We start from the raw sequence: 25127 nt of genomic DNA on the forward strand, positions 1-25127 counted from the left end.
TCTAACATTTAACGAAGATTTAGTACGTCAACGTATAATTTAACATGTTCTACCACAGTGATATATCACTTACGTGACGTGGTTTTAATTAATTTCGGTACGAATAAAATTGTTTTTATTTTAGGACACATATAGTTATGAACATGAGAACATATTCCAAAATCTTGAATAACTGTTATAACGTAAGTATTAAAGAAGAGTATAAATATTAGCCTTTATAAATAATACGCATCCTGCGAGAAATATAAATTAGCAATCTGACACTGTTTTTTTTCAAATCGCTCTAAAAGCTGCTGAAATTAGTCAGCTTTATAATACTATACAATGTGTCCCGGGGATAAGTGACCGCCCGAAATTTTTTGAATATTTGTACAAAATTAAGGATAATTTCCTTTATATTTGGGACTTACCGCCTTTGGTTTTTTTTAATGATTTTTTAAATTTTTTTAGTAAATACTGTGACGTGCTGCAGTTTTTTAAGATATTTCCTAAGTTTTTACATCTTTTTAAATTATTTTTTCTTTATTGACTAGCCGACATCATAGTTTATCAATTAAAATTATCAAACATAACAAAAATGTTATAAAACATTTATTAGAACAAAAAGAAAATAAAAATTCAAAGAAAATAACGCCTTTTTTTCAGTTTTTTCAAAATAAGTCCAATAAATGCCCCCTTAATATCACTTTCTTTTAATTTATTAATAAACTACATGATATTTCCTACAATAGCTCAGAACAATGTTTGCTGCTATTTCAAACAAATGCAAAAATACAGTCAGTTGAAATTTGAAAAAAAAGAGCAAAGCCTGATATTAACAGGCCTGACAATAAAAATTTTTTAATGATTTTTTTCAAAAATGTAAAAGAAATTATCCTTAATTTTGTACAAATATTCAAAAAATTTCGGGCGGTCACTTATCCCCGGGACACATTGTATAATCTAAATTGCTCACCACATAATGTAGGCGTTTAAAAGCCGAACAATGTTTGATGCCTAACATTTACTTTTGTGTAGGGAATATTTTTACAAGCACAAAGGCCAAATATTTCAGGATGAAACAAAAACATGTGAGAGTAAAAAGGCGCGCCCTAAAGGTAACAAAGCCAAAGAAAAATATACGGAATAAGTATGTACCGACAAAATAATTTTCTTTTTTGTCATTATTTCTTACAGAGATGATGAAATATTATTTCTCTGTGCATGGTACATTACTTCAATATAATATTTATCGATATTATACATTTTGATTGATACATATTTATTATAGAATATTCCTAGAAAAAATTGGACTCTAGTACAGAAAGCTAGGTGATAAATATTTTCAACCAGTAATTTTATTAAATTATAAAAAAACGCCTTCTTAGGTAAAACGATAGAAAACCAAACAATTTGTTTTATGTTTATGTCTAAGGGCCTCAAGAAATTGTCATTTAGTTACACGAAATACGACTCCTTGGCTGTTGCCATTATAAGATACATATCTCGAGGCGATGGCAACTACCTGACATCAGGATTACGCGGGGACGATACTTCGTTCGCCCTAAAGATAAAAAAAAAACATGAAAGATTATTTTTTTACGACGAAGGCCGTAAACTTTTTTTTTGTAAAACAAGTACGTGTACAGCTATCTTAATAAGCATCGTGATACGAAGAAAACCGCGGGAAACAATTAATAATAGAAATTTTTTCATGACTCCTTAAATTATAAACGACATTTCATTAGCATTCTTCAGCACTGAAATATGGACAATAACAATTCAAAGAATAGAAGAAAATATTGTCGGTACTTAATAGTAGATTATTTTTCCTTATTTTTTGTACAAAGCTCGTAAGAAATGAAATTTCTCCGCTCTCCCTTGCCGATATTCGGAATTTTATTACGAAAGTTTTTTGTATTACTCTGCTGGACTTATGGATTACCGCTGTTAATCTTTTCTTTGTTTGGATAGGTTCAGCTTACAATATAACTACAGTAAAAGGGCGTAAAACTGAATATACCTTGTGAGCAGAAACGTTATAAATCATCATCACCTTCCTAGCTTTTTGCCAACTATATTTTGGTTGGCAAAAGCCACAAAAAAAAACAAAAGACTGAAAGTCTGATACAGCTGACTAGCAGTGTTTTACATGGAGTGACTGTCTTTCTGACCCCATCAAACCCAGACTTTCTTGCTTCTGACTTCGTTATAAATGTTCTTTTAATAAAAAAGAATCGCTTGTATATAATACTGTCATTTCAGAATTCATTTGTGTCATATAAAATAGGTATTATACCGACAGGGTTACAGCTCAATTTCGCACAGCCCTGTATTTATAATAGATTCAGTTTGCCGACGAAAGCCTTGAATCAAGGTACCGTTCGGGGCTCCAATAACCTTATATTAGCTTCGTGTCAGGCTGTCAAATTCTAATTGTCCCGTTAGGACTGTGATTGGATCATAGAAAATTATGTCTCAAGGTTACGTATAGGTAAAAAAAATGGATCTTCATCTCCAAGAAATAAAACTTAATTTTACGCCGGTTTGAAACATACAAAACAATTGTTCAAGCCGCGATTCGAGCGTAGGCCCCGATAAACTTCTACCCGGAAAATGGAACCGTTCAAACCCTCAACTTCAAAATATTCATACGAACGAAGACGAAGTTATTTCTTGTCATTTCAATGTAGCGAGGGTTTTGTTTTGAAAGTTTCCCTTAGGTCTGGTTTATGCAGCTGAAGTAAGGTCGTAAAAACAAAGTGAACGTATACCTCTTCGTGCAAAATCACCCGTGCCGTCCCGACAGCCAATTTAATGCCACGTAAACAGAAATCACTGAAGCACGCCAATATCGTCCACTGGATTTGAATATACAAATGTATTTTTTCCATTTGGCCCAAAATTGATTTTAGGAGACCTTTTAGGTTCGAAATCGGAGAGTCTTAAGGGTCCTTAAAAATAATGGTCTTGTCTTCGCTTCAGTAATTGAATTTATGTGCCTATTCTTTAAAGGTACTGAAATATTCTTGAAGAGATTTTTTATGTAAGTAAATACTTAAATTGAATGGCTCGTTCGAATAATGGTCAGAAATGTAACCGCATACGTCCTGAAGTTTATCAACATGCATATAAAGTACAAAGGAAAAATGAAACGTCCCCAAAAATCTCTTTGAAGGCTAAAAATTCAGTATAAAATTGATATAGTATTTGCGGCAATATGTAAGGTGCTGGGTACAAGGCAAAGTTCGGGAGTACTCTAGGGTAAAACTTCGTGCTCCAACACTTCGTGATTTCGCTGAAAGTAGCACGACTGCCTGCTCGGACGTGTAAGTGGCTGGGGAGTTCTTTTGTTTCCGAAAAGAGGTCTCCTTTGCAGTGATATCTCGTTGCTTTTGGCACTTTCTTGTGTAAAAGACAAGTTGAACAATGGAACTACATGAACAATTCTAAAAAAGTATTTTTTAGGTGGATACACTTTGGAGCGAGCTTCAAGATTTTACATTGTTCAGTTTTATTGTGTCTACATCGTTAAGATAAATCTACGAAAATATAAAATAAATATTTATCATGTCCCCAATTCTTCGTATCATGGTACACACAATTGAATCACTTTACATAAAGTGTAGCAATAAATATAAATTCGCTGTTTAATGTTTATTCAGTGAACTTGACACAGTACAGGCTGGGTGCTCCATCGATTGTGGGAGAGGCGCCAGGGAGTCTGGTCTGAAGCCCTCCTGTCCCCATACATCACGATTATTCTCCCCGCTACGTTACTGTTGCCAATTTACTCTGTGGACGGGCGAAATGGCCTAAATGTCTCTAACTTTGAAGATTCGCACTCAAAGACACCAATGAAGCTATATGTGCCCACTAGGAAGGAAACTTTTGACATTCAATGGCCAATACATTACAAGAAATAGTTTTTGGGGGAATGGTGTTAAAATGTCACTTTCTGTCCCTTTCAATAGATTTTCTGGGTGAGAAAACATGCCTTCTGTAATAGTCAGAATTTTGTCTTCCAATATGAAGTTCAGATCAAAATGGCAGCGTGTTTGAAACGCGAAAGTATTGATAATGAACTACTTTAGTCCTGGCTCCTTGTCGTGGTGGGAACGAAGAATAAAAGTGGCCCAAATCATCGTCAGATTACGTGACCCACCGCTCTAATGAGTTCGTGACCTTATTTACAAAGACCTACAAGCGAAGGGGCTTAGAAAATGTCACTCACCTTTAAATTACATTAAAAACAGTAATAACATAAGGCTTTTTGTTAATTTCCGCGAATTCAAACTTGTCCTAATGATTGACAGTCAAATGGGAATTAACGGAATATCACTCGTGCTGGTACGATAGCAAAATGAAGCGAGAAAACTCAATTATTTTTTAAACCCACGTTTTTTCCTTTATTTCAACCACATTCAAATGGAGCTAAGTATTTTATGAAAGACATAAAAGTCTTATTACACTCACAATGACTATGGCCATATTGTGATTCACAAAAATATTTCATCTAAATCGATTCATTGGTTTGGCAGCGAAAGCCTTAGTAACTGACAGCCAGACAGAATTACTTTCGCATTAATAATAATATTACTAAGTAAGGATTAAAACTCTTGTAGGGACGCAGAGCCCGCATCGTTTAAAGACTTAGTCTAGACTTTATGGCTTACATACTTAGGTAGATATTTAAATGGAACTAAATGAGCGAGTCTGTAACTGCTCTGCTTCATATCTTTACTCGGAAAACTGCCGGATGCCTTTCTCTGGTGTATTTCATATTTTTCGCATTGCCTTTTCTATAGCACATAGACATACCTACTGTTTGATTTTATGCCTCCACTTTTGTTATTCACAGAATAGGTATAGTTTTTAACAAATGTATGCAAAGCGTCGCTTTGATGCCTGGTTGTCAGTTCAGTTTCCCTGTGTAGGCGTCGATCGACACGTCATAGAAACAGTGGTATTGTTATAACTAGTCATATGACTATGAAACGGCCCGAATGTATGCTTCAGAGCTGTCTAAAGTTTGCTTTTGTGTCATAGCTAAGGCACATCGCATTCATACCGCGCGAAGCTGCGTTTTTTGACGTTTGATTGTATTGTCTGCTTTCTTTTGTTTTATACAACAGTGCGACACAAATGACAACGCTTCGACGCGCGTTTTTAGGCAGTGTTCAAACCAAACGAATGTCAGCCGCCGAATGTGAGCGAACGTTACGGAGTTTATTGTATTTCTATACATTATTCACTTTTTAGTTCAAATCTAACCGAGGAAACGTTATTACGCTACACATAGGCGCTGACATTCGGCGGCTGACAGTCAGTTTGGTTCGAACGCAGTCAAGTTACGGCACTCCGCGTAGCTCGTAGGGTAGAGCGTTGAAATGTGCAATCCCTTTTACGTTGGACATAAAAATCCTAGAAAATGGAGGTGGTGAGGTCTCTATAAACTGAGAAAATGGATTCGATACGGATGGTTGTTTACCACATAAAATTTAATAATATAGTGAACTACAGACCTAACACGTAAAAATACTAAAGTTTCACGCGTAGAATGTTTTGGGTGAAGCTCGGGCTATATAATAAAATACTAGTTCACGATATGGACTTTACTTACATACGACATTTTATGGGAAATATAGGTATGTACGGTTTTCCACTTATATTGTAGGTATTATCATATCAATTTACCATCAGCTATTTACTTCCTTTTTTCAAGAATTAGTTCCTTCTTAAAAGCGGAGACCATTTAATTCCCGTTTTTATTTACTACCTAATTAGCATTCATAGCCTATCGTTAAGAAAAATGTAACAATACTCATTTGGAAAGTCACGCAAAAAAACAAAAGTCCGACCTTTAGAAAAGCAAGAAACACCAATTTTCTCGCCGGCCTGGATAAGAAAACTCATTTAATTTCAATCACCGATTTAAGAGCAGATATAAGGACTATCAAGAATTACGTAATCGTTTCTAAAAGGTAAGATAAGCTTAGAAGGGGCCTCACTCTTGCTATCCAAGATACTCCTGGAATACATCCGTCGTACACTGCAAACTTTTAGTCGGCCGATTGTTTGCTTGGGCTCATAAATCAGAAGGGAGACTGGTAGAACGCACATTACAAAGATCAGTTTTCAGTCGGCATCACTCGACTCGATCGATCGACTGAGAACTTTGATTGGATTCAGGATTTTCTTAAAAATTTTCGCCAATCATCGGGTCGACCGCCGGCCGACAAAAATATTTTTTTTTTTTAAGAATATCTAAAATTAAGTCAAAGTTTTTAGTCGGTCTGATATCGGCGAAATACCTGATCGTTGTTATATGTACTACCATTCATTTCCAAATTCATTTATGAGCCCGAACAAACCGTCGGCGTCGACTAAAAGTTTGTAGTATGCGCGTACTCTTAAGATTCCAAGGGATAAGAACAATTAATTTTATACGCCGTATTCTCAATTTATCACTGCTCAGTAACATAACGATATTTACTTCAGCTACCGCCTGTAAATTTGTTTGTGTACAATAACTGAATTGTAAATGCTTAGTAATGGTCCGCTGGGGCACAATACCGCTAATAGTTAGCTTTGTTAGTGCTTTGTTTATTCAGAGATATTGTGTTTGTATTGTTGCTTATTTTGTGGGTGTTGCGACAAATGTGTGTTGTAATTGACAGTATATTACTGTCACCTATAGTGCATATTCTTACAAATGATAATAATTTTATTTTTCAGCTATCCTCAAAGAAGCAAGGCCTTATAATGCATAAACATATGCGCAGACACAAGTTGAAAACAACAAAAGTAATCCAAAACGACTGGAGAGAGATCAGACCGTACCAGTGAGCTTTACAAATATAATAGCTGGTACATAGGAGGTACACATGGCTTAGTCTAATTGTTAATTCGTGTTATAATAATTTTTTGCTGTTATCATTGAACTTTGGCAATTCTTTGGATGTCTAAGCTTTTAATAAAACTTATTGAGGTCATTAGCCAACCAATCGCAATTAACTCGCTCGTACTTCGGCTAGTTCCCTCAGGACGCGGTTAAAACCGACGGCAAAGAGCTTGCAAATTACACAGTCATTTATAAGACCACTTATCTTGCCAAGCAATTTGTGAAAGGCAATTGTAGGAAATGAATCCATTTACCGTTCACTGACAGGGTGGGAACGTGCAAATGTGAACTTTTATACTGTCATAAACAACAGCTATCGATTTTTTTTAATATTCTGTTGTGGAAACCTTTTTAATTATTCGTAAAATAATGTAGACTGTCGGGCTGCAAACAATCGATAAATCGCGGGTTCGAATATAAGTATCTACTCATAATATAATTCTAGTCGATATACAATAGGTACAGTGACGTTCAAAATAAGAAAGACACCCAGACGTTATGATTTTCGAAACTGAGCCAAATTCGTTACTTTCCAGTGTATGAGAAAACAATGCAGGTAGTGTCTTTGTTTCAAAATTAAATCTAGCTCGGGTGTGTGGAGCCAATTAAGGCATGTCTTTAGCACCGTGCCGACAAACGAAACTCGATTCGGAAACATTGTTGTGAAACTCTTGTGTGCTAAGCTTTATCAAATAGTTAGTGAGCAGATGGGTAGATTATTTGTAGGTATATTAAATGCTTAAGCTTTCAGTTAATCGCGCATATGAAAATTTTCTTTTATGTGCCTTTTACACGTTCACGTAAAGCATACCACAGGCATCTTAAGCATTTTCGATTTGCAGTTAGGTAAGCGGTTTACCCAAATTAACCAGGTACGTAATCCAGGCGATTTATCAAGAAAAGTCTTACCTAAAAAGAATTTACGTACAGACTTTCCCGACTTTCATTAGTAGGCACGTTCCGTCAATATGTTTATATCTGTCAATTTGGCGTGAGCGTGAGTCGTAGTCTCTCGTCTTTTGTTTTATCCTGTTTACACTCGCTTTCATGTGGATTCAGACCCATCGTATTATCAAATAAAGCGTTATTTTACTAGAATGCCACATTTGTTTGTATCTATTATGAGCTACAATCCTGAGCTGCCGTGAGCACAAAGGAGTCAATTCTTTGTTTTAAACATGAACACGAATGGAACATAGGAAATATGTATATTGATATCTTCCTTATAGTATGTGCATTTCAATAATATCTGTAATAAAAATCACAAACACAAGCATAACATACTTGACACACAATGTAATATCGTTGGCAAAGGGGAAGACACGGCAAAAGCCCTTCTTCTCTGGTTGGTTAAATTCTCTAAGGTTAGAACCTTCGCAGTTCTCAAACGTAGATTTTATCCTCAGCAAAGGGATTTGAAATATCACGTTGTATTGTGTTCTTTTCTTTGTTGTATTTTTTGTCGACGTTTTCTGACTTCTGCTTTGATTAAAGTCACGTAGATATCCGTACCTTGAAAACTACGATTTTCTTAGCGTTTCAAATATCTACCCCTACCCATCGCCTTTTACTAACTAAATAGGTATTTGTAGGTAAAAAGTCGGTAGGTATATGGCTATGACTACGTCCTTCAACTTGTGGCTCATTTCCCACAGGGAACCATTTTGTATGACCGTATCGTTTGCGACTTATTGACCGAATAGGTCAAATACGACGTAATGAAAATATGTTGTTTGTTACGAGTTAAAACGCTTAGGTATATTTACCATCAAATACATAAAAATGAAAACCATGACCAATGTCGGACCTAATTCAAGTTACCTATGAAACATTAATAAATGAACAAATATTATGTGTGAGTCTTATTTGTATACCTACAAATCCTAAACAAATAAAGGTTATGTATTTTTAGGTACAACATACATAATACATAGTTATGCGAAGAAAAAGTTCCAGAAAGTTAGCTAACCTCTTTATTGACCAACAAGTATTGTTTGCCGATCTATCTCCATATTCCATCTTTACACCAAAACTTATGTTTTCCTGACAACACAGAAATTCCTTTAGGAGCTTATTTATTACATAAGATTTATGATTATGTCAATCCATTTGCTCCTTTAAGGAAATGTATGTAAATGGGTATTGGCCCAGTGAGCAATAAAGGAAAAGAGGAAATCTTTGAATGCTAGGAACTTTCCTTTCGAATGTTTGTCGTTAGCCAGTTATGCGTAGAAGGGTTACCTATGTCATTGTTGGAAGGTAACAATATGGGACTAAGTGCTAAGGGATATTGATTCGGAATATCTGGGTAGGTATAGAATAAAAAGTATTTTATCAAAGAAAAAGTTTTATCACGTTTGTAAAAAGTGAAAGTTTCGACTTCATCATAAAAGCCAATTGCCGTCATCTGGAGGACGTTATGTAACAATATTAAATAATGTATAGATATCTTTTAACTTTAGTTATTGGAATGCGCTCTGGTATACCAAAAGCCAAAATGGTATTACATTTAAGTTCTTCATGTTTAAATCGGCTCCATAAATCGTCAGTAAAACAAATTCGTTTTAAATTCCGTTAGTACTCAAGCAGGTACAAACGAATTTAAACAATCGTTGCAATCAATTTCAGGCTTTACAAAGAGCTTACGCTCGTTCACTATCCGCTTTCAGTAAAGGCGAAAAGGGTAGCGTGTCTCTAAGCTCTATTTTTATCAAACTTGATTCAAGCTTTGCGCTCCTTTCAAAGATTTAACTTTCTTTTTAAACCAACGTGAAACTCGTTTTTCTTCATCCTCTTTTATGAAAAAATATTAAATTTCTGAGGCGGCGGGCGTCGAGTGGCAATTTTAGCGAACACGTCTGTCGCAAGATGAATATTGCCATATTTCCCAATTAGTTCGTTTTCCGAGTTTTTATTTATGTTCCGTATTTTGTATCTATGATAATAAATGTCGGAGGAATGATGTTTATGTTCGATAAACACATTTTTATGAGCTAATCCGACGGAGATCTACATCAAATTGGTTTGTATCATGCGATCGGTTCCACATTCAAAATATTCGCGGTATCTGAATGTGTACCTTTTCACTCAATGAATGTTGTTTATGGAATAGACCCGAAACAGATTTTTTAGAAAGGTAAATAAATATTTGCAATTCTAAACGGCACCCCACTATTGCAAAGCTGGGCGGTTTAGTCTGAACTGAATTTTAATAAAAAGGTTTGCTTGACAAAACCGTTAAATGATTAACAAAATAAGATTTATCGCTATACTACGTAGCTATCAATAGTCTGTCGTTAAAGGGACCCTTTGATAAATACCAAGCAGTATTAACACTATAGTATATTTGAGTTTAGTTAACGAGGGTTGCCAACCACTTAGGGATAGGTTATCCGTGTATACCTACCTATTACCTTATCCCTTAAGTTGTGTTGAGGACCGACCAGCTGTTGAGAGCACAATGATAAAATAGGTGGTTTGAATATTTCGTTTTACATTGTTTTTAATTATACTTTCTATTTAATTCTAGCGGTTGGTAGAAATGTTGAGTCACGAAGATCAACCATCTTACCTACTTGAATAGGTAGCAAGTAACAGCCCTTTGTATAAAATCAACCCTTAAAGCCATAAAGATGAGAGATCTTGCTCACTTCAATTTTAAAAAGGTGGCCATGATTAAACTCATCAATCATAAGACAGGCCGAAAAGAAAAAAACTTTTTGAAACATGCTTTCTAAACCCATTCTAGCCTTTTATAATTAAAGATTTTAATTCGGTTTTTTAAAGTGTTATCAATTTTTAACTGGCTGTTCTTGTAGAGGCCATGAATTGAGTAAGTAAGTCGTCTGTCTGCAGGAATTATCATCATTCTTATCATCTTAGCTGTAGAATGTCCAATTGTCTACTGCGAAACAGTCTTATGTTTCGTTTGTCAGGAATATGGGCCGATAAAGCATACGATGAGCGTGCATGTCTGGAAGATTACAGAACTCACCTGGTGAGGAGCAAGGTGGCCAGTAGATAGAAGACTGAGGGGTGCACACCACATTCGCACTCGGTTTGCGGCGTGGCGGTCTGGGCCTCCATGCCTGTCCCGAGCTTGTGGTAGGCGATGTACGCGCGAGCTGGACTGCCGTGGGGAGCAATTTTTGTGACCTTCTGTCGCTCCCGATAACACTAAAACTGATCATCTGGTCGCCGAGGAGACAATACTCCTCACCTGAGAGAAAAAAAACAATACTGAGAAAAATAACAAAGAAACCTTATACCTCTCCCGGTCAGACTTGTGTCTTGTGTTTACTCATTTCGTTGTGAACAAAGGAAATACTCATAATACACCGTCTGTTTATCGTTCCGGGCGAGATGTAACAGTTGGGTCAGAAGCAAAGGTCAGAATAGTGGTCATAAACAGTACGAGACGCTCGGAAATGGCAAGTTTTGAGAGGATTGTATACCCTTTTGCAAGAGGAAAGATTTGCTATTGTAAGGAAATCAGAAAATGTTCATAAACAAATTTGTTTCATCTCGGGCTAGAATTGTACCTATTGCGTGAAAACATAGGTACTTAGGTTCAGATTGCTGTTTTCTCTTTAGACATTTTAGCTTTGACATGAAAAATGTATAAAGCATTCGTAAATAGGACTCTATGTATTTATGTAAAGCATAATAATAAACACCAGCTGCACCAAAGCCCTGCTCGAGTAAAGCCGCATGTTGAATATAAAATTCGTTGAAAATATTCACACTAATCCGATATTGCGTGTGACAAACGCGTTTACACTTCAGAAAATACAAAATAATTCATACATTTTGTTCATAGGGGCAGAGGCGCGACTAGAATTTTATTACTATTTTTTGTAATAACGTAAGCCGAAGAGTGATATTCTGACTTTTAGGTCAGACGAGTAAAAATAAGTCTGATGAATTGGCCCAACTTTATTACAGAAGTAATCACATTTTACTGGGGTAAAATTAATCCCTTACATTCATAACCTACTTATTTGGAAGTGCTGATTTTGATATTCTTGGCACGCCCACGAAATGTTCACCCTACTGCCAAAACACGCCTATATGGGGGAGAAATGCTGAAGTGTATATGTTTGGGGTTATTTATTTTCCCTTCAAGTAAGTATTTGCAACTATTGCGGATATCGTGTGGTGCTTAATTGTCTGTGTGGAGCCCAACTATAGTTTTCGGCAAGTGTAGTGGACCCTACATATTTTCCTTGTCAAGATGATAGTAAAATGATGATACCTTATACTGTGACAGTAGCTTAGAAGACACAAATGTGTTTATTTTTCTACTTTTCAAACGATGGCTCATTACGTCCAGATTACCATGTGGATAACAGATTATTGCGATTAGTGTTTTCCATGGAGCGACTACCGATCTGACCTCTACTAGTTACAATTACCAGGGCAAACCAATATCCCTTGGAAGGGCAGGTTTTCAAAATTACTGGCTCCTGACTACCCATAAAGACTGTTCAAATGACTGCCAAGCACCATAAAAACGTGCCTCCTGATCATAAAGAAGAATGATTTTATTTATTGAATATCAACCTATTGGCTTTGTATTTTTCTTCTAACACTTCAAACCTCTGTCAGTTCATCTTTTGTTCAGACCGTAATAAATTGTCCAAGTTCTCTGTTACCCTGCCTATCCAAGTATAAACATAATAATATATCTTTGTGAGTTATAAAGGTAAAGGTAACGTTCGCAAATTGTGGTGTGCACGCCTATTTATTTTATGCTTCGCTATATGCAGTATTAACATTCTTCAGATCTACTCTAGTGTATTATGTAGAGCGAATTTTGTTAGGTATTTAAATGGAACCAACCCTTCTCTTGGGTGGGAGGAGTAAGGCGGCCAACTTTCCGAAAACTGAATGCGGGACTTAACCTTTCGTGAAAAGGGGGGGGGGGGGTGCATTGAAAAATGATCGGACGGAACTGATAAAATAAAAACCGTAAGCAAAAAGCTATAATTTAACCTATCAATATCGTGTCACAGCGTGCACTATTGTCTTATTTTCAAAGAGATTATAAGTAATCTGTGTGCGTGCGCGCAGGTGGGTGTTGTGTAGAAGCGTGGTAGAAAAATAGGGATGCGGGACATGCGGGACGCATACAACGTTTTGCGGGACTATTTTACTAATAATTTCAAAACGGGATTTCGTCAAGCATTGCGGGACGGTCCCGCAGAATGCGGGACGGTTGGCCGCTTTAGGGAGGAGGCCTGTGCACAGCAGTGGGACGACGAAAAGGCTGATGATGAAGCGGAATCGAACCTTTCTACCATTATTGCTTTAAAAATGGACAGGAATGGTTACGGTATCATTGTGTATTATTTATTTATCTATTATTTCATTATTCTTTTTTTACTTCAATTAGCGCATGGTATGGAAGAAAAAGACAAGATGCGGCGCCAAATTCAAACAAAAATGTGATATACATCTGGTGGTTTGAGCTGTAGTGTCAGAAAAAGAGCGATGCCGCCGGCGAAAGCTAGTCAATATGTATTAGCGGTGTTTGTATATTATACATAGCTGCCTAAATAGAGACACATTTTCCGGCAACGAAAAGGATGAAGTTATATAAGTGCGTTATATCTTAGTCGCCCAAAAAATCGACAATAGAGGGAGGAAGTATCTACTATATAGGTCGTATTTGCTTAATGATACATAGTTGCGTACCTAAGCAAACCTTCAACAAAGGTCATTTGAGTAATTAACCATAGAATAGATAGTGATACCGATAATTGTAGTGGAATTACAACGAATGTGTTTAGGTATTAATTTAAAAAAGTACCCTGGTAGTAATTAGTTTACCCAGTGTGCGAGTAGTTTAGGAAACTAGGCAATATAAATCGTATGGGTTCACTGAACGACCTTAATCTATCAGACGTGTTTTGTACTAGGCAAGTACCTACTTACAACAATGTGCCTACTAGGTGTCATTATCATAGGGCAGGTGTATGAGGAACGAATAAATACCCAAAAGATAAAAGCAGCTTGCGATATCCAAAGTCTTGGTTCAAAACAAAATATTTTTTCAAGTGAGTACAGAAGCTTATCTTGGGTTAGATAAATATTTTTAATGTAAAAAAGCGGCTTATAAACATAATACTTAATTAAAAAGACTCACATTAATGTGTTCGCACCACCTCACAGAAAAAATACAACAGACTTTTGTCACATTTTTTTAAACAGACCAGGAAAACTTTTTATTCAGATGTCGCGTGATTGGTATGTCAATAAAGGGTTGTAATAGGTTCGCGAAGGGTTAAGCACGTAAGCACGAGTTGCCGGTCCACCCGTTGCAGACAAACTGAGGGAAAGTGGGAAAATGAAGCGGTACGTAGTGCTGGCGCTAGGGAAAACTGTTTTATCGATAGTTGGTAAACATTGATTGTATATCCACTTATGCTGTTTAGGAATTTGGTTTGCTGCGTAAAATATTGATTATGAATGTTGTTACAAAATTAATTGATTTTGACATTTGGCATTTGCATAGGCAATGAAAAAAGACATATTTTATGTATTAATGTTAGCCACTCAAGCGTCCGAGGTGACTACAGTCACAAAAAACTCTTGCCTTAAGCGTCCATGGTGACTACAGTCACCGAACGACATCGTTCAGTTTAAACGTGTACAGCGCTATAGCCAGGTGGTATTAATATAGTTGATTGATACTAGATGGCGCGTTATGAAATTTGTCATCAGTGAGTTGTGATTTTTTCTGTGCCCATTGCACACAACATAAAATTTATAAAAAAATATATTGAAGTGACAGTTCGTCGTTTTTGACAAGTGACTTTTTTGTGTGTGGAGCTCTTAACAAAAATGTGGTAAGTTTTTTGTTTTATACCTTATTTAAATTATTATTTTATATCAAAATAAACGTGAAGAAATTTCCTTTACGAAATATGTATTATTACGACAATTTCAAAACGTTTACATAGTATAATTTAGTTGGAAAAGTTATACGATCAGTACACGATCATCGTTTGATACTTTTCTATTGTTTACAGTGTATTCTAATTGGTTATTTTTGTTAAATAAATGCAAAATATACGAGAATCCTTCACTATTAGCACGTCAATGGCCATTTACAAACGAAATACATTGAGATGGGGTCTATAATGATTAAAATGTTAAGACGTGATTCATGATTTTAGTGTTGGTGCGCAGACTCCCCTTGGACAGATCTACTTACAACGTAAATAATGGTTTGTTCACACGGAGCGTTTTATGATCGATTTGGGAATGTTTTGTGGTTTGTTAAAAATGTGGCTTTACTGAGCTTAGGCCCTTGCGCATTATAATGTTTGTTTACTGCTTTTTTTTCAGTTTTACAGTGTATTTATTTTACTGTAATACCAATAACCGCTTTCTTTTTTTCTATTTAACATAAAAAATATATATATTTAACAATAAAAAAGGATATGTAGTAAAATTATAAAAAGTATACCTTTAATTAAAAAATTTAATAAAAAAAATTAATAAAAAGAACCTCGTCGTGTGAACTCGCTATTAGCCGGGCGACCATTTTCTCATATTTTTACGTCGCCCGAGGCCCAGTGACCGCTTGAGAAACACTTAACTTTGTTTATTTTTTCATGACAGAAAACTAAATATTTATATTAAGATATTGGTATCATTTTAAAGAGTATATCCTGTATAATAAAAAAACATTGTCACCAGTAACCACTATATTTTTCTTATAAAACTCTGAATAAAAAAAATATACGATATTTTTTTTGATATCCTCAACTTTATACTTTATTATCATCCTATAATATTAATTAAAGTAATTTACTTTTAACCAAATAAAATTTTACGTTTTTTTAGCTTTCCGTGAGTATTTTTTATTCGAATCTAGCTATTGTAGTTTTTCAGTAGTAATCGTTTTTGTTGAAAGAGTCTCGCTTGGTCGTAAAAAAGCAATTGACATTTCATGCGCGGACAGGTGGGCCGAGAATCACCGCGCGGCTTGGACGCTCGAGTGGTTAGATTCAGGGATAGACATGTTGATTGGATTGAAAGTAATGACAAGAAAAGGTACTTACTTACTCTAATAATGAATACATAATGGTTTTCCTTTAAAAAAAAAACCTAAAATATGTAAAATATCGATAGATTCAACATATCCTTATGTACCAATTTATCGATAAGTATCTCGATAATGCGCAAACATTACTAAAGTTTGATTGGGCGGGTGACCGCTTTGGGTTGGGCGGGGGAAACGTCGATAGTAACCCACCCTGTGTCATTACACGATGCAAGCTGCACTGTCATTAATTAGATATATCGACGTTATTCATTAAGCACCTAATTAAAAGCGGAAGATTAGTAATACCTACATAGCCCCCTGTAAAATGTCAAGTCTCTAACCTAAAGCTTAGGCACAGGTTCAGGCCCGGTGTTGATGATTATGTCAGTCATTCAATCAGTCAGCCAGCTTCTTTGAAAATGGAGATCTCAAAAATATTGTACTTACCTAATGTTAGCTGTTAAATAGTTGCGCAATAAAATAATTCGTTCAAAAAATTTAAGTTTTTGATGTTAGCGTAACAATGATCAATTAAGTAAGCAATACACATACTTAATATTTAAAGAACAATGTCAGACTCAATAAAAATATTTCATGTACAGTGAAAATTCTTACAGTTTTTTGTGTAGTTTACTGTCAGAAGCTTTTCTATGTTTTCCACTTTTGCATTGAACTTCTCAAAACCAAATTATTCAAACGAAAAACCTGAACTCGAAAAACAAAATAATTACTTATTAACATGATATTTTTTTTGGAAAAGTTCTAGATAACAATTAACTATTTTATAAGAAGTTAGTATTTTATATGTAAATTGTTGTAGTAAAGAACTTTGTGTACGTGAGAATTCAGTTTTAAAAGTTGATTGGGTGGGCCGAAACCTGACATTGTTCTTTCGTATTTATCTTTGTTAAAAGGTAGTAACAAAGGTAAATATGAAACTTTAAAAGTAAATCAACACTATCAAGTAAATCAGCTCGCACTCGCAGATAATTTTGTTCTTTCCTAAATGTATATTATTTTATTGTTTATTCTTAAAAACATAAAAATTTTAAGTTCCATATTATGTAAACGATAAGAGTAGGTAATCAATAACATTTGGATAAGTAATAAATTATCATGCATTTTGTAGAGCGTAATTTTGTAATTTCAAATAACCGCGGTAAAAATCCAGCTAATAAAGCGCGGGAATAAGACCATAAACACATATCATAGACTACTAACATCATAGAACGGCTAACTTTTTGACAACAGCTTATTTGACGTATCTGTCAAATCCATTTCAATTGAGTTTTTTTTTTATCTGTTTTAAACGGCAAGCAAACGGAATCGGAGTGCGACACGCTTTCATTAATTCAACTTTTAATGGTTTTTGCATTGAATTTAATAGTTATTTTGTGTTAGAATTATCGTACTACGTGAAAGAAACCGCAAAAGTAAGTATTGACCTCAGAATTCACTGCAACATGCTTACTCATCGATTGCGGAATCTTAACATTTTGGCGCGGTTCTTGCATAGAAATGTTAGTTTTTTCTACTAAACTATATCATTTCAACTTAAAATGATACTATTTACTGTAATTTTTACGTTGTTTGCGGCTTGAAACGAAATTCTTTGCCCTTCCACGTGGAATTGGCTAGTCGTCTATTGTATTTATTGATGTAGGTATTGTTATACTGTCGCCGACCGTTACATCGTGGAAATGGAGAAAAGAAAGTTAATGTGTCTTTCACCGTAAGGTCTTCGTTAGTTTGTCTAGTAAAACGGTTTTATTGCGGCTAGAAGTGGGGTACAATGCCCTATAATTGACATTCATTGAGTGGTTTAGCGAGAAAACCAGACGACTTGTCCGAATACTCGTTTTCTCTTTGTGTTCAGATATAAAGTCGGTACAAATTGACTATACGTACCTTTAATCAGTGTATCCACACATCTATAATTAATGCACAATAGAGATAGTTATCACAAAGTTTTCTATGACATCATCAAGTAGGTACTCATTGTCTCACTACAAACGCCTTCAATTGTAGGTATAGTCTACATTACTAAACATCAGTAAAATACTAAAAAAAAACACCTTATTACATTGAAACAGCAACCTACCTACAACATTCACATGAAGATCTGAATGTTACCCATACAACCCATCCTCCAAGCCTTTTTCGCAACTATGTTGGGGTCATCTTTCAGTCTATCCAGATGTAGCTGAGTACCAGTGTTTTACAAAGAGCGACTGCCCTATCTGACCTCCTCTACCTAGTTACTCGGGCAAAATGTTAGCCATACAACCCATCCTACTTCCTACTTATATTATAAATGTGAAAGTTTGTGAGAATGTATGGATGTATGTTTGTTATTCAATCACGCTAAAACGGCTGGACCGATTTGATTGAAATTTGGTATGTAAATAGGTGATACCCTGGATTAACACATAGGCTACTTTTTATCAAGACACCACTTGGGCAAAGCCGCTGGCGGAAGCTAATCCTAAGCTAAGCCTTATAATTATTCAAATAAAAACAAAACACTATTGTCTATATACAGATGACTGAGGTATCAGAAGTATCAACATCGTCCCCTTTGGAGCTGTTGGCTGCGGGTCGCAGACATCTGGCTGTGAGAGACTTCAGTGCGGCAGCCAGCACCCTTGCAGAGGCCTGTGAAGGACTCGCTAAGGAACACGGAGACACTGCCGATCAGTGCGCTGAGGCTTATTTATGGTTAGTAAAACTTAAAATTAACTTAAAATCTTATTTTGAATGTAAATTATATGAATTTTGCTACATTTTTTCAACATCTCTTCTCCTACATTATATTGTTTGTTCCATCTTTAGAAGATGTCTTTTTCCAGTACTGGGGTGATAATAAAGTTAGCTTTTTACAAGTTTGAGCACAATGGTTTACAACAGATGTTAATTGTATCACACTTATGTTAAAAATTGAGATAATTCTGATGTTTGTTACTCTTTTATACAAACACTATACAAACACTGAATTGATTTAGATGAAGCCATATGTTCATTGAAAATGTAATAAATATATAAAAAAATCAGGTAAGCCAATTTTTATCAAGGTGCTGGAAGTTATTCCTTTGTTAAATTGGTAAACTGCAGGAAACAGCCAGTAATGTTGTGTTCTATCTCTTCTAGGTATGGTAAAGCCCTTCTTGGTTTATCAAGAGAGGAGAGTGGAGTCCTAGGAGATGGCATGCCAGGGTCTGGTAATGCTGATGGGGAGGAAGAAGATGAGGAAGGTATGTAACTTTGTGTATTATCTTAACTTTAGATTTAGAAAGTTTGAGATTCTAAACACATCTGAACAACTAACATCTAAACTTGTATAAAAGATGATTTTTTATGTGTGTACTGTATACAAACACATACCGTACCATGTGGGCTCGAAAACTACTACTTTACCAATTTAAAAAAGAAGATTGATAGAAAATTTACAAAATTTCTCAGTTTTTGCACCTTACCATATATGGAATTTTTATAAGTACTTAAATAATATTTTATTTATGACCACAGAACAAGAAGAGAATGGTGAAAATGGCGAGAATGGAGAAGCAGAGGCAGAGGTAGATGAGACAGCAGAACCAGAGAAGGAGAAAGCAAACGGAGAAGTAGAGAAGAGTGAAGCGGAGTCCACCACTAAGGAAGAGGAGCCGGGCAGCAGCACTGCACAAGAAGATAACGAGGAACCTGTAAGTTAAACATGTATTTTATTGCATTTCCAGTTCTAAAAATGGATGAACACTAGGTCACACAGAACATTGTCCAGGAAAATTTACAAAACACCAATTGTTGTTATTGATCCACCCTTGTAGCATAGTTAAGGGGTCCTTTCCTTGACATCTGTTCTGGACTGTATTGTTTAAAGTTCTGTTTTGCAGCGAAGTTCGAATAAATGATTTTGAGTTTGAGTTAATTCTTACTGATTTTATTTGAACAGGGAACAACAAACGGCGACGCACACGACGAGTCTGCAATGAATGTCGATGCTGAGGATGATGTTGATAACCTACAACTTGCGTGGGAAATGCTTGGTAAGTTCATACATTGTTATAATTTCACATTCTCTGAGAGAACTTACATTGACTATACATAGTGCTGTTTGATATCATTAGATATTTTTTTTCCTTATAATTTTACAATATATGGCATAACTGACCCTAACATATTTGGTTTATTTTTTTGCTGTTGTGTGTGTATGTGATTTCATTCAAGGTATATCTATCCAAGTTTAAATTGACTCTAAAGAAGCCATTTCCCTTATTTACCAAAGTAACTGTTATTGATTCAAAACAAGCAAAATATTGATACAAATCAAATCAAATTGTTTATTTTGCAAAGAACATGGGTACAAAATAGGGTGCTACCTTTTTAAACAGGAGTTTTTTTTTATCTAAGTCTGTTTATTTTCCTACAGACCTAGCCCGCAGCATCCTGTACCGCCGCGTGCAGGAGGGCGGCGGCGCGGGCCGCGCGCAGCTGGCGGACGTGTACCTCGCGCTCGGCGAGGTGGCGCTCGAGAGCGAGACCTACGACAAGGCTGTCACTGACATGCGTTAGTATATAGATTGTACTTACCTCAACATCTTCTCATAAACAGACAACATTCTATATATCGGTCATCATCTATAGAAAGAATTTTGACAATTAGATTATTAAATTGAGGGACCCACCATTTCAACTTGGAAAAGCTATACCAGTCTATTTACTCTGCTGCCATTTTACAAAACCACTTAAACTACAAATATCATATATATTCATAGAGATAATAAATAACTAACTGCAAAATGTACCAAAAAAGCTCCTGAAACTGATGAAACAACGCTCCCTATTTATTTCATTATTATTGGTATTTCTGGGAAGAAGTGGTGCAACAAACTCCACTCGTGAAGTCTGTTAGCATACTTTTGTACCCTTCCACTAGCATACATGAGGCCTCTAGGCTAGTGCTTGTAGAAAATTGTTTGGGTTTGTATATGTTTTATTCATAAAAAAATATCTGCTTTCAGAGAGCTGTCTTGATCTTCAGAAGGAACTTTATCGCAGTGACGACAGGCGCATTGCAGAGACTCATTATCAAATTGGTAAGAAATTATATTCCTAATATGATCTGAACATTATGCAATTACTATTATATTCCCAAAATTAAATGTTTTTAAATACTCATATCACATACCAATCCTTTCATTACACTTCAGGTTTGGCAAACTCCCTGGCATCAAACTTCGAAGACGCGATCACGCACTTCAAAAATGCAGCAAACATTCTAGAAACTAGAATCAAGACACTAGAAAACCCTGCTGCCGTGACCGACGATGCTACAGTCAAGAAATTCACTACAGCGGACCCATTCTACTCTGTGGAAGGAGAAATTAAGGAGTTAAAGGAACTTCTGCCTGAAATACAGGAGAAAATTCAGGATATGATGGACTATAAGGCTGAGGTAAGACCCTGCGAATGTATTGAAGTTACCAGGAAAATGTTACGTAACATGATCATTAAGGAAAGGTCACACTGTCAGCTTGAATGTCAATCTTAAGTCAGAAATTCTTCTTTGTTGCGAACATATGCCTCTTTTATAACTGCAAAGCTAAATGCTGTAGTTAGTACAATTCATTCTGAAGGCAACAGTTTTGATGGTTAAATAAAGTATGTATACAGCTTTATTTAAAAAAAGCTTTGTGTAATTAAGGATAGTTGACATTCCACGACAATGTGATAGTAAAAAATTAAAATAGAATTTGTTCCTAAATTGTTAAGTGCCAAATTGCTAAAATCATGCCACCGTTTGTGATATTGTGATTGTTAATTTTAATATTTGTGTGTTAATTATAATTAGTATTTTTTTTTTTGGAACTTTTGGTATGAATGTGTGCCTTATGCTTTGAAATTGTTGAATATGTGATTTGAGAAAGCTGGTAAAGTCGATTAAACCCAGTATTAACTGAAATTAAGGACTGTAAGTTGTCTTCTTAGGACTGTTTAACTTGATTGTGATATTGTAATTGGTAATGTTAGTATGACTATGTAAGGATTGCACAAGAGAAAGCCCTGCATTTTATACGTAAATAGATAGACTGATGGTATATAATCTCATTTAACCAGATTGGTAGCTAATCAAGCAGCATTTATTTTTCTTATAATTAATACTCGTAGATATAAGCTCAATGTACTGATTTTTTTATTTCAATCATGTTAGTTTTAAGCCAACATTTTTACCACAAGGCCATGAATCTATTGTGTTTTGCAACATTTTGAAATAAATCTGTTCAAAATTATACCCTGTGTGTTATTTCAGATGTACCCAATACATGAATGGCCATGTGGTTGATATGTTGCTTTAGTATTTTGTGATCATGGCCATTGATGTTCTATTCATGGTTTTTTTCTTCATCTCAATATTATTTTTCTTATACTCAATATTTTTGGACACTGCTCATTGAGTTCCCTTTCTAACCGAAACTTTATCGATTTAAATAATCCAGTTTTATCAAGTGTTATTGAATGATGAAACACTCAACAAACCAAAAGTTAAAGGACAATGGGCAGATTGGTATACCCCACCAATAGCAATGTCATATATATAATTGGATAGGCCTTTTTATGTAGAACAATATTTACTATGACAGCTTTGCTGAAATGTTTGTCCGTTCTGAGATATAGATCAAAAACTGTGCAAAAGTTAGAACTAAGTAATCTATTGATAACTCAAGTTTTTAAAGGAAAATCTAAGAACTACTAAGTGTAAGTCTTGTATATGAAAGAAAATCAGATTACAGTATTGATTAGCATCAGTTTTAAGATTGTTTGTTATCTATATCTCAGAACGGACAAACAATAGAACAAAGCTGTCATAGTAAATGTTGTACCAGTTAAAAAGACCTATCCAATGATATGTATGACTTTCCTATTGGTGCGGTTTCTCGCTACGCCCAACATCCAGTTGGTACAATAAAAGGTTGAAATGCTACATAATAGTAACAATTATGGATCCTAACGGGCACAGTAGTACTTACAAGACTTAAAGTTATTAGTACTTAGATTTTCCTTTAAAAACTTGAGGTATCAATAGATTACTTATATAGTTCTAACTTTAGCACAGTTTTTGATCTATATCTCAGAACGGACAAACATTTCAGCAAAGCTGTCATAGTAAATCTTGTCCTACATAAAAAGGCCTATCCAATGATATATATGACATTCCTATTGGTGGGGTATACCAGGTCCCATATATTTGTGCCCATTGTCCTTTACCTAGTAAAATAAACTCGAAACTCTTGAAACAGATAGTCCCTATAAGTGGAGAATTTTTTTTTAGGCTTTGTCTCCATCAACAATACTGCTTCATTAAAGATCGTAAATAAGCGAATATTATGCTGAAAAGGCTGAACTACAGCTCTATCTGCTATTATTTTTATGATAGGATGAAATAGAAACATCCTAGACATACAAACTATTAGAACCTCTTTTCACATTTTCCACAGACAATAAAACGCGTCCGCGAGACGCTCTGTTCCACGAACGGAGAAGGTTCGTCAACGTCAAACGGCGCGGGCCCTAGCTCTAGTTCCAGTTCATCGTCAGCTCCGAAACCCGCTGCCTCCGACATTTCTCATCTCATTAAAAGGAAGAGGAAGGCCAGTGAGGGCGAAGCAGATTCTTCAGCATCCAAGAGAGTGAACACGTGAATACGACGAACTAACACACTTTTACTAATCTGTAAGGGCCCCCACGCGATTGTAAATTATTTAAAAAATCGGTTCGATTGTGATGAAGCTTTCTTTGAGCCTGTAAGATGATATTGAAAATTGATTTTGTTTTTTCATAAATCTGGTCAATAAATAATTCGTAATTATGATGTTATTATGTAATACAACCCGTCCCTTTGTTATAATGTAATGTCACAAACATTCGTATGTATATCGAATTTTATGATACCTTTATTGCAATTTATTCGTCGTATAAGGCCAGTCATTGTCACTAATGGCTTACAGAAATGACCATAAGTACTTCCATTCGTTATTAAATCATTATAACAATACATTTTTCGTAAAAAATTGTCTTTCAAGCTCAAAGATTATTAAAATTAAGAGTAAATTATTTCAATTACCCCTAGGTACGCGTTGGGGCCTGAGCATATAATATTGTGTACAAAGTGGTCAAAATGTTAATGAGAATCTAATTTCTAAGTGTACTGATTATTGTTATGTATACATTTTGTGGAGTCCTTGTGTTTGTCAGAAAATTATTATTACTATTTGAAGAGGCATATTCTTGTCCCAAAAAAATAAGGTGAAAATTCCAGTGAGATTTACCAGAATGATTTTGAGGCTTCTTTTAGAGACCCAAAAAGGTCTTTCAAAATCCTTCAGGTCGTCATCAGTGTCTTTCTCATTACAAATAAAAAAAGTCTTTGGAAAATGCTGAGATCTTTCGTATGCAAAAGATGAGATATAAAAAAATATCGTAGCCTATATTTGCGTTATGTTATTTCCTATAGAACAGATCATTCGATTTAATATTTCATTTTATGTTGTTTCTACACGCGAAGCATTGCTTCTAGAATGGGGACTACGTAAATCGAGAGTTAAAAAGAGATTTCACATGCATATTTAGTAGCTAACCACTTAGTTGGCATCGAAAAGTTTAAAATATCCTTGTTCCTTTGAACGAAGACCTTTTGTAAAAGCTAGTCCACGAACTCAAACATCTCAGCTGCAAAAACTTCGGTAGCTCTGATGAAAAATTTACTTTTGGTAGATAAGTTTGTCCAAAGAGTATTTTGTAATTTTTATTGTCTCAATGCTCTTTGCTGACCTCACCTTCAAAATAGGTACTGAAATTTATCTTTTGCAGCACAAGACGTTTTCTAGAAATTCACAATAATTATGTTGATTGGATTCGATAAGCTTGACGTCAATAAAAGGATAAATATTGGATGGTTTAAGATAGAAAGTGCTTATCAAGCTTCTTAAAATAAAATGAATTCCGGTATTTCGATAGTAGTAGGTAGGTATTGTAAGGTAAGTAAGATAGCTTGTCGTAAATAAAATAATATAAGCAACATGTTGTAATATCGTCATTTCAGACCTTGTTTTACAATTAAATATTAATTTTCATAGATTTCAGTGTATTTTATTTGTATGCTTTTACTAGAAACTTCCCTTTTAAGCAAAAGTC

At 35.2% G+C, this 25127-nt stretch overlaps 2 protein-coding genes across 3 annotated transcripts in view; one reads left to right on the forward strand and one right to left on the reverse strand.

The window, feature by feature from the left end:
• Positions 1-14209, reverse strand: part of LOC124633394 — a 44662-nt gene extending 30453 nt beyond the window's left edge. The window contains exons 1-2 of the mRNA XM_047168590.1: positions 14031-14209; positions 10878-11102 (exon numbers count right to left, since the gene is read on the reverse strand). Coding sequence (XP_047024546.1) covers positions 10878-10969 — 92 coding nt within the window. The 5' untranslated portion in view covers positions 10970-11102; positions 14031-14209. The remainder of the gene's footprint in view (positions 1-10877; positions 11103-14030) is intronic.
• Positions 6683-25070, forward strand: LOC124633392 (histone-binding protein N1/N2). 2 transcript variants are annotated; one of them, XM_047168587.1, is made up of 9 exons: positions 6683-6860; positions 18481-18656; positions 19086-19189; positions 19464-19639; positions 19888-19981; positions 20365-20502; positions 20957-21031; positions 21146-21390; positions 23432-25070. In XM_047168587.1, exons 2-9 carry the CDS (start codon positions 18481-18483, stop codon positions 23633-23635), a joined length of 1212 nt encoding a protein of 403 aa, XP_047024543.1. In that variant the 5' UTR covers positions 6683-6860; the 3' UTR covers positions 23636-25070. The 2 variants fall into 2 exon arrangements, with proteins under 2 accessions (XP_047024543.1, XP_047024542.1); XM_047168586.1 differs by lacking the exon at positions 6683-6860 and adding an exon at positions 17213-17371.
• Positions 25071-25127: the final 57 nt, after the last annotated feature.

Source organism: Helicoverpa zea, chromosome 9 (assembly GCF_022581195.2).
Source record: "Helicoverpa zea isolate HzStark_Cry1AcR chromosome 9, ilHelZeax1.1, whole genome shotgun sequence".
Lineage (NCBI taxonomy): Eukaryota > Metazoa > Arthropoda > Insecta > Lepidoptera > Noctuidae > Helicoverpa > Helicoverpa zea.

Coding starts and splice junctions, on each gene's coding strand:
- LOC124633392 (XM_047168587.1), top strand. CDS start 18,481: ATGACTGAGGTATCAGAAGTATCAACATCGTCCCCTTTGGAGCTGTTG. Junction 19,982..20,364: donor ACTTGCGTGGGAAATGCTTG/GTAAGTTCATAC, acceptor ATTTTCCTACAG/ACCTAGCCCGCAGCATCCTG. Junction 21,391..23,431: donor TGATGGACTATAAGGCTGAG/GTAAGACCCTGC, acceptor CATTTTCCACAG/ACAATAAAACGCGTCCGCGA.